Genomic DNA, 10,802 nt, shown 5'->3' with positions numbered 1-10,802 from the left:
GGGAAACTGAAGTGGGAGGATTACTCGACACCAGAAGTTCAAGACAACTCTAGTTAACATAGCGAGACCCCATCTCTACAAAAAAAAAAAAAAAAATTAAATTAAAAAATCAGCTGGGTGTGGTGGTGTGTGACTGACATCCCAGCTACCAAGGCACAAGAATCCCTTGAGCCCAGGAGGTCAAGTCTGCAATTAGTTACAATCACGCCACTGCACTCCAGCTTGGGCAAGAGAGTGAGATGCTGTCTCTTTAAAAAAAAAAAAAGGAAAATAACAAATATCCAAATCAAAAGCAAAGGGACAAAAGTAATTTTTTAAAACATACATGAGATTTGTAGGATACTATCAAATAATCTAACATACAAGGAACTAAATATAAAGTCTCAGAAAAAGAGGAAAGAAAAATGGGGTAGAAAAATTTTGAAGATATAGTGAACACGAACTTTCCAAAATTGATGAAAGATCCAAAACACAGACCCAAATTGGCAAATTTAAGAAGGATAAAACACAAACACAGACACACAAGCCTACCATAGTCAAACTGCTGACCAAATAAAAGGAAGTGAATCCTAAAGGTAGTCAGAGGGGGGAAACAGACATATTACATTCAGGAGAACAAAGACTCAAATGACAGCAGATTTCTCACCAGAAACAACAGATGACAGTGGCAATGGAATAACATCATAAAATAGCTGAAAGAAAGGTGTAAAACCAATGACCTAGGTTCCACTTTAAGAAGAAAAGGACAGCAAATTAAACCCAAAGTGCTTTCAAAGGGAATCATAAAAATAAAATACTGAAATAGAAAATAGAAAAAAAAGTTAACACAGTTCTTTAACAAGCTGAGTAAAACTGAAAAGCCAACAGCAAAATTGATTAAGAAAATAAAAGAGCAACCAAAGGTATAATTAAAAAGGGGAAAGGAAGCATCACAGTAAATCCTGGTTATTAAATGAACAGTAAGGTTACATGCAACTAACTTTATGTTAATAAATTTGGCAACTTCAGAAAAATCCTTGAATATCATAAATTGTCAAGAGTGACACAAGAAGAAACAGAAATACCTACACAGCCCTATAACTGTCAAAGACACTGATTTTATAATCAAAAAATCCTCACAACAAAAATTTCAGTCCCAGATGGCTTCACTGAAGGATCCCAAAAATTTTAAGGAAAAAAAAAGTACTAATCCTAAATAAATTTTTTCAGAAAAACAGAGGATCGAATACTTCCACTTGTTTTAATATTATCAAATCTAGCGTAATACAACATGATCAAGTCTGGTTTATCTCAGGAATCCAAAATTGGCTTAATATTTGAAAATCAATCCTCCGGTGGATCACGAGGTCAGGAAATCGAGACCATCCTGGCTAACATGATGAAACGTCGTCTCTACTAAAAATTAGCCAGGCATGGCGGCACGTGCCTACAGTCTCAGCTACTTGGGAGGCTGAGGCAGGAGAATCACCTAAACCTGGGAGGTGGAGGCTGCAGTGAGCTGAGATCATGCCACTGCACACCAGCCTGGGCAACAAAGCCAGACTCTGTCTCAAAAATAAATAAATAAATAAATAAAATGAAGGTATAAAAATCAGAAAAGATGGTCATTACTCATAGATGATGAGATTGGTGTAAGAAAATTCCACTGAATCTATAAAATAGCTACTAGAATAAGTACACTTAGTAAAATTTCAGAATTCAAGGTCAATATACAAATATATTTCTTTATACTAAAAATAAAAATTAGAAAATCAAAAGTTTAAAAGCACTTGTAAAACATGTCACAGAAAAAAATATATAACAAAAGAAATGCTTCTATATAGGAAAAATATCTCAAGAAGAATCACTAAGTCACAGACCTTGAACTTACTCCATTATTTAATACACACATAAAAGATACTAAATAAAACCCTAAGTTAAAAATAAACTTTTACCTATTTCAAAGTTACTGTATGTAAATTGAAAAGATTTTTTTCCACAGAAATAAGGTAGGTAGTAGGAGAGTAATGAGTAAGTCTATTAGGAACAGCTTACCATTCATTCCTCTCATTCATTCTTTTCTCTGGCACAAAGGAAGCAAGAAGAGGGGAAAAAAAAATCTTAGAAGCTATTTAGCTCAAGCTTGGGTTAGTCATTCTCAAGCTTAGGTTATGTATATACCTAACATGGGAATATTTTACATTTTGCTCATAATACAGTCCCTGTATCTTGGTTTAAGCATGTAAAATAATTTTGAGAAGCACTGTCAGCCAACAATAAGGAAGTGCTAAAGCATACAGAAAAAAAGTACTAAATGCATTTAAACTCAGCATTCAGACGGAAAGGCCAAATAAGATTGCAGCAGCAAAATGTGATTATGAAAGTGAATTCATCAAAAGTTAAGGGGATAAAGAGATAAAGAAAAATGTTTTAACCAATAATTATAGACTACTAACTCTTCTACCAGCTATAACATTCATCAGGTTAGAATTACTATAATTCTTTTATGTGCAGCTCTATGGAGACAGCAATCTTGCACATAGCAACATTCAATAATACTTTAACAAGTAAATATTAATATACTTCAGTGACCTTTCCCTCTAAGAAGAAAAAAAAAAAAAAATCTGAACTAAACTTAAGCTTTACCTAAACCAAAGGTGCTAGGAGTAAAAATACAGAAGTAGACCCAAAGACTACTTAATCTTCAAATGGCTCACATATCTGCTGTTCTGAAGCAGGGTAGATTCTATAGTTTTACCCAAATTATTGCCTCTTCCCTTGGCTTTAGGTACACAACCTTGAAATTTCAACTAATGCACTTAATCAGATATATACTACACACAAAGCATTGTGCTAGATAATGTATATAATGAACAGGAATATAGTTAAATCTTAAGAGTTGGAGTCTGCCATCAAGGACCTGAGACTCTAATAATAAAGCTAAAATAACACAACTAAATAATTTAATGTACAAGTGATGAGTGTCATGACAACTGAAACCAGTGCTGAGAGAGAAGTCATGGTGGGAGGAGTCACTTCGTCCAGCTGGACAGATCATAGATAGCTTTCTGGAAGAACTGGAATCACACTTCATCTTTGACTTCAACACACCGAAAGGATATAAAGACAGTACACCATAACACAAGGCTCTGGAATGAAAACGTCTTCTTTTGGATCCTATCTCCATCATTTACTAGCTATGAATAAAGTACGCTATTTCATCTTCCTAATACTCAATTTCCTCATCTTCAAGAAACAAGAACCTATCTTGCACACAATGACTGTATAATGATTAACATATATTAATAGTAAGCACTCAATAAATGGTGCCTACTACTAATGTTCAGAAAAAAGAAACAGTAAAAATAATATGACAGTGAATCACGAAAGTTCAGCTTTGCTGAAATTAGGACATATAAAAAGTAGAAAGGTATCAATGGAAAGATAATTTAAAGCAAATCATTAGCTTTCTTAAAGGCAAGCTAAAAAGAATGCAATTTATGATCTGGGAATGCTGAAGGTTTTGATCAAGCAATGGGATATAAACAAGGCTGGGCATCCATGTCAGAAGAACTGGAAGGGAGAAAGGCCTAGAGATAAAAACAGATTTGTTAGAAAGCAAATTGCATTCATTTAGATACGGAGTGTGAGCCCCCTACTAAGCAATGTCAGTAAGGATTATCAAGAGAGAACCTCATGACTAAGTGAATGGGAGGGAGGAGAAGCCAAAAAATTTCAAGCCAGCATAATTTGGAGAAGTTAAATTAAAATAAGTGAATCCAGAGAACACTTCTTTTCAGAAATTAGTCTGAAGTTTAGATGAGAGATCCAAGCAGATATACAGCCAGTAATTAGAGATAAAAGCTTAAGACTGTGAAGAGTGGTTAAGTCTAAATATACTTATGTGAAAATAAATGCAGAGTAGAGGTTCTAGTTTGGAATCCATTAACAAGCTCAGGGTGAAAAGCTCTGAAATTCAATGCAAATGTGTATGTATTTGCAAATCCTAGGGAGGCTGTCTTTAATCAGACTTTAAAGGATCTACAATATACACTCCCAAAGAAGTTTTTAAGAACCACTGGCATGGATTACAAAGAAAACCATTCATGGGAAAGGTCTTAGTCCGTTTGTGCTGCTATAACAGAATACGACAAGACAGGCAATTTATAAAGAAATTTATTGGCTCACAGTTCTATAGGCTGGGAAGTCCCATATCAAGGTACTGGCAGGTTTGAAAATTCTGATTCCAAGACAGACCTTGAACACTGCATCCTCTGGAGTTCCTCTCATGGCAGAAGTAAGTCAGAGGGGCAGAGGCAAAACTAACCTCTTATAAAGGCATTAATCCAATCAACAAAGGCAAAGCCCCCATGACCTAATCACCTCTTAATACTTAATGCAATTAAATTTCAACAATAATTCTGGAGAAGACAAACATTTAAATCTTAGCAGTAATTAATGAAATGTCAGAAGTAAAAAATGGATGAAGAAAAAAATATCAATGAAACAACACTGAAAAACACAATTAGAATCTGAAGAAAAGGAACAAAAGAGGGTAAGACTGATTTAAGAAAAGGAACCAACATATTAGGGATTCAAGGTAAGTAAGTTAAAAAGGCGGCATCAACACTGATGTTATACATGCATAGGGCAAAAAACATAAAAGTTTGGGCCTTTATTTTAATAAATATAAATTGAGTGGTAACACTGAGGTAAGCAATTTTGGTTCTAATTATATTACAACGAAGAAATTCTATTCCAAGACATTAAGAAGTAAATGGTTGAGGTCAAATTAACAAAAAATTAAAAGTCTGACTACTACTTCAAGATTTACCAGCGACAGGAACAGAAAGCTAGCAAGAAAGTGACTAGAAGCATTTTATTTTTTTTGTTTTTTGCTGCTATTGCTGAGTTTTTCCTAAGGAATGGGAAATCGACTTACTATGCCAAAAGGAGCCAATTGAAAAGGAAAGGTCAAAGGAAGCAAAAATACTCAAAAGTTCAGGAGTAAAAAGATCATTTAGCAAACTCAAAAGAATAATTCTTCCTATCAGACACGAACAAAAATAAATTTTAATATGGTGAGAAAGGTGTAGTAACAAGTACAGGTGAAGGAAAAAATACTACAAAACTCCAAAGATGTTTATTTCTTAAACTCTAAAGCACTGATAACCACGATGCTTTAGAATTTTGTTCTTTTACAATAGTAGCCAATACTATGAAAATGTCATAGTAAAAAAGTATATACAGTAATAGAAAACACTAGGATGCTGCATTGTGTAGCAGTAAATTAAGAATATGCATGTGGTTCTAGAGTTTGCCCACAGTTTAAATCACTGTAGGCAAATAAATCTTAACTTCATGCTTCAGTGCCTCAGTCTCATCACCTGCAAAATGGAGAGATAACAATGCTTACCTTATAAAACTTGTAAGCACAATAATACAAAACGTTTAACAACAATGCATACAGTTTAGGTGGTAGCCACAGCAGGAGTGTTGGTGATAATTCTAACAGTAGCAATAGTAGTAATGTAACCTATCTGTGTTTAATCAACCAATTATCTAAGAAAGGAGGGGAAGGGCAAGGCTCTCAAACAAGTGTCCCATTCAACCCTTTCCTATTATACCAATAAGGAAAGAGGAGGTTCCTTTGCCTAGACAGCTAATAAACGGCAGAAGTGAGATTTGAATACTGATCTATCTGGGCACAGAGATCTTCTTTCCACCACACACTTCCTCCACAGCACTACACAGTGGCAGAAGCACAACACTAGGCATTTTCTTCTTTACTACTCAACTCACAAAACCTGAGTACATCATTACACCCATCTGCCCCTCAATTTTATTTTCTAAAAAATTAAGGTTTCATTAGATCTTTCGGTGTCTCTTCAGAAAATAAAACAAACAAAAAAAATGACTTTGATGAGTAAGTCCACTTAAAAGTTTTAAATACAGTAGAAAGTTTTTTGGTTTTTTTTTTGTTTTTGTAAGTTTACTACAACAAAAGAGCTTAATTTTTTTTCAGGACTTCTTATCATCAAAACGAAATATTAGAAAAAAGACTAACATTTAGTCTCATATTATTAGCAAGTATGACTAAGCAAAACTTTGAGATAACAAAACATCAGTCTTAAGCGTTTGAAGATGACAATAAAGTTCAAAATTTTCAATTTGATGAAAAAGACATTGAAAATTATTTTCAATAATTTATGAAACTCAGAACCCTGGTACATGTACAGAAGTTATTAAAGAGTAAAATACAGATATGCAGACTTCTATTCCACGCTGAAAACACAACCAGGCTTTTTTTTTTTAAACATCCATCTGAAAACCCTTTTGCCCTAAAACCCTTCACTGGCTTCCCACTATCAATAACATCCAAAGTCTTAAACATGACTCAACAAAGTCCTGTGTGATCTGACTCCTTTCTCTGGAGCTTTCCACTGCCATTCTTCTCCCTTGCTTTTTTCTATTTCTTTCACTTCCTCCAAGATATCTTTTTTTGTCCATTTTTAGGACCTCCATACAATCTGTTCACCAAACCTACAATGCTTTCACAGGTCTCCAATCCCATCCTTTTCCCCCGCAAAGTGTTCTTCATCCTTCCAAGCTGAGATAAACATTACACCAGGGAAGTGTTCCCAGACTTCAACACCTATCTTTCCTGCTAAATGGTAAATAAAATGAAGAGAGTCATTTCACGTCTTGTTACCTATTTCCCCAATATCTTGCACACTGCTTAGCACAGAGTAGGTTAAGTACTCTTAAAATAAATGTTTGCTGAATTAACACGTTCAAAATGTGGAGTAAGTCCAAAACCATGAAGTATTTAACCAGCACAGGTAACTAAAAAGTTTTATGTAAGTTTCAAGTTACAGCTTACCCTTGGTCCTCTGTATGTTCCTCTCTCAAACAGAGTAGTTTGGTAATCACAATGTTAAAGCAAAAAAAAAAATAAAAAAATAAAAAATCCTTTTAGATAACAGATCATAACATTTCACAAAACCAAGGTTAGAAATCACTGATCTTAAATAACTGGGATCAGCTTTTATAAATTATACAAAAGAATCCACCTGAAATGCAATTAAAAGGACAAGAACTTGGATAAGGGCTCAATTTTACCACAGCTACATACATTAGAAAAGGACCAATTACAATTCCCAGTGTCTAGGCTCTACTAGCAGTGCCTTATTTACGACAACATAATGACTGCAGTGCTACAGCCATCGAGAGTAGGCTTTATGATACATGGAATATGTTTTATTAAGACTAAAGAAAAATTACAAGCATACACTCTAAGTGGCTACAGTCTTCTCATTTAGGTAAGACGGGGGGATACGGCAGTAAATCTGATATGAAAACTGAACGCCTAAAGGAAAGCTATTTCAACCCAAAACATTTATAAGTTTTGTGTTCACCTAATAACTACTGAATGCTAATTACGCACCAGGCAGTAGTCTAAGATTTCCTTAATATACATTCATTATTTTCCCAATTTTACAGTTGAGGAAATGGAAGCCCTGAGTTAAGTAACTTACCCAATATCATACAGCTGGTAAGTGGCAGCGGCAGTATTCAAAACCAGACATTCTGCTCCAGAGTTCTTCTCACCCCTATACTATGATGCCCACTCTCCAATACACTGAAATAGGGCTTCCATCTGCACAACTCCACTCCAGTGAAACTATTTTGCTAAGGTTACCAACGACTTCCACTTTGCTACATCTAAGGGCCACCTATTTGCCTACATTTTTTCACGCATTCTGCAGCATTTCATAAACTCCTCTCTTTTGTCACACACTTGTTCTTTAATGACATAAAGCCCAGTTTTCCTCCTGCCTCAGTACTAGGTCCTCTTCTCTTCCCTATCTACACATTTTTCGTAGGAAATTTCCCACAATGTCATGGTTTTAAATACCATCTGCATGACTCCAGATTTCTCCAGTCCTGAGTTCTAGACTCATACATTCAATGATCTCACACTTAGATGTATCCCACAGACGTCATACTTACTGTATTTATTATCAAAACTAGCCAACCCCTTTCCTTCTCTCCTTAACCTGTTCTCTGCCTTCTCTACTATAACTCATTCAGTTGCTTGGTTTATCTAAGGCGATCATCATCACCCTTGATTTCCCTTTCCCTCATCTCCCACATTTAATCCATTAATTTTACTTACAAAATGTATTTGGATCTGCCTGTCTCCACCATCACTCTAATGCAAACTAGCCACATCTCTGCCTACAATAAATTCTAATGCAAACTAGCCACATCTCTGCCTACAATACCCTTCTGAATAGTCTCCTTACTTCGTTACAAAATAGGCAGACTAAAAACAAAATTAAATCAGTCCTTGTCTGCTTTAAATCATCTCACATCTTCCCATACATGATGTGGCCCCTACCTACTTGTCCAACTTCTCTTACATTCTCTCCCTCATCACAAGGCTCCTTGCAGCCACAATGGCCTTTCTCTTCCTGAAACACACCACAATTACTTCTGCTACAGCGCCTTTCATTTGCTCTTCCTTTTGCAAGAAACGTTCTTTTCCAAGACTTTGACACAGATGGTCCCTTCTCTTCTTTAGATGTTGCTCCAATGTCACCTTCTCTGAGAGTCCTTCCTTGACCAATGTGAAGTAGCCTCCCTCATAATCACTCTTTTACATGATTATTAAAATAGTCACAGTTCTATTAATATCTGGATTTATCTCTTGTCGATTTTAGAATTTAAAAGCTCTATCCCCAAAGCCTCTCGTAGTACATAGTAGGTACCTAATAACTTCATTAAATGCATGAATTTTCCTCATTGCATTATAAATCAACCAATTCTGATAAAGCACTTGGTCCATGTTATATTTAGTATTAACAAGTCGTCAAAACACTCCTTAAATTTTCCAAACTAAGACTATTTCAGCACTCTAAGGCCCCCTCCAACACAAAGTCTATCTATAGCATCCCACTTAAAACTGCTAAATATTCCATATGTATGAAGATTCAATTTTCTTCCTCCTCTCCAAGCTAACGAACGTGTAGGCGGGAAAGGGGAATTTTACTGGCCACCTCAGCACCTGTTACATCTTCAATCAGTGAAGAGAGGTGCAGATGAGCCAGACAGCACATGGGAGACGTGGCCTTGCTTTCAGGAATTGTATTTAGGTGAAACGTGAGTGATTTAAGCTAGAACTGCCCGAATCCCTAATAAAGGCCGTCTACTTCATTTAGAAAAACAAGGTAAAATAGTCTGTAGGAAGGAAAATACAGTCGGTTTCACTAAAAACCGATTTTGAGGCCCTCGGAAAATATTGGGGGTGGGGGGTTGGAATCGGTCTACATATAACGGGAAAACGAGACCAGCTCAGCAATAAAATAAAACTCGAGTCAGGCTCTTGGGGGTATCTTGAACCTAGAAGCGAGGTGGACGAGAAGGAAAAGCCACAGAGCCCTGGGACCTCCGTTCACCGCTTCGGCCTCCACCGTAGGCGCTCGGAGAAACCGCACAGATCTGTGGATCCGCCTATCTCCCACTGCCATCCCTGCAGAGAGATATCCCCCGGATACTCACATGGGCTCGAGAGTCTTGCTGAGCCAGGACTTGAGTGCCTCGAAGTTTTCAATGATCATTTTAGAAACCATCCACAGCGGCCCTAAGGCCCGTCACACTCCTCCGCCCGCCCAGGTCGCAGCCGCTACAGCCGCCGCTGCCCCCGCCCCCTCCTCCGCGCGCCGCCCGCGTGGGCCGCGGTGGGAGGCGCCGGTGGCAGGTTCCCGCGGGCCCCGGTCGGCGAACAGCTCTGCAGGGACCGCCGCAGGCCGCAAATGCACGGGATGCCAGGAGCTCCCCGTCCCCGGACCCCGGCCCGGGCTGAAGCAGCAACGGTTTGCCCGGGCCCTCCCCCTTCCCTCTTCCCCAGCAAATCTACCCAGACCGGAAGCGCGACACGCGCTTAGACCCAGGCGTTCTCTCGGCCTCGGGACCAGGTGCTTGTTGGCTACGTCGAAAAGGCAAAAGTAAAGAAAGCGAAGGCGAAGGGCAGCTCAATGGGAACGATTCAGGGGGTCTTCCTGCCTCCCAGCACCCCCAAGAAGATGGCTGCCGATAAATCTCGCGATAATTGATGAAGTCTCGCGGTGGTTCCTGGAGCCTGCTGGGAAGAGACGTAAGGTCGGCGGAGAATGCGCGGGTCGAGTGTTGTAGTTCGGTTTTTGAGTGTGTGCTTTGCTTGCGGCCTTTGTGCCTTTTTATTCTTTGCTTATCTTTATGATATAAAGAACTTGTTTCTTACAAGGAGGGAGTCCTAGCTCGTCCCCGAGCTAGAACTTCAGAAACAGCGGGAGCCCTAGCTCGTCCCCGGTAAGACGGCCGTGGCCTGTCAGCTGGAACGGACCTGCCGGATGGATCGCTCGTTGAGAGCGTACACACCCGCGTGCGCGACACCAGGCGGCCCGTAGGTTCCAGGTGCAGAGCGCGCTACCTCGTCAATTTACCCAAGTGCCCTACCAGTACCATATTCTGTGTATGCTGTGATGTGAACGAGGTTTATAAATACAGGCTGGTCTGATGGAGCCCAACGAGACCGCCAGAGGATTAGTGCCTTGTCCAACAGTACTCGACTTGTTGGTAGAGCCCTAATGACTCAGGGATGCTCCAAGGGAAAGGTGAGAGAACCTTCACGTCTCTCAGGTAGTTTCCAGCCTGCACTTTCCCCCTGATAAAGATAAGTTTTGTTATTTTTAAAATGCTCTTTATTTAGAGCAAATTCAGCCCTATCTCACATCGGGAAATTATATAGTATCAAAAAAGAGAGTCTTCATATCAGCAAC

General features: G+C 38.4%; 1 protein-coding gene across 1 annotated transcript in view; it reads right to left on the bottom strand.

The window, feature by feature from the left end:
* Positions 1 to 10,159, bottom strand: part of RBM26 (RNA binding motif protein 26) — a 95,298-nt gene extending 85,139 nt beyond the window's left edge. Inside the window, exon 1 of the mRNA XM_011997297.1 lies at positions 9,544 to 10,159. Within this exon, the coding sequence (XP_011852687.1) occupies positions 9,544 to 9,614 (71 nt within the window). The 5' untranslated portion in view covers positions 9,615 to 10,159. The remainder of the gene's footprint in view (positions 1 to 9,543) is intronic.
* Between the last annotated feature and the right edge of the window lie 643 nt (positions 10,160 to 10,802).

The sequence above is a fragment of the Mandrillus leucophaeus genome, unplaced genomic scaffold (genome assembly GCF_000951045.1).
Source record: "Mandrillus leucophaeus isolate KB7577 unplaced genomic scaffold, Mleu.le_1.0 Scaffold536, whole genome shotgun sequence".
Classification (NCBI taxonomy): Eukaryota; Metazoa; Chordata; class Mammalia; order Primates; family Cercopithecidae; genus Mandrillus; species Mandrillus leucophaeus.
The sequence above is the reverse complement of the archived record's forward strand: the minus strand, read 5'-3'. Positions and strand labels throughout refer to the sequence as shown.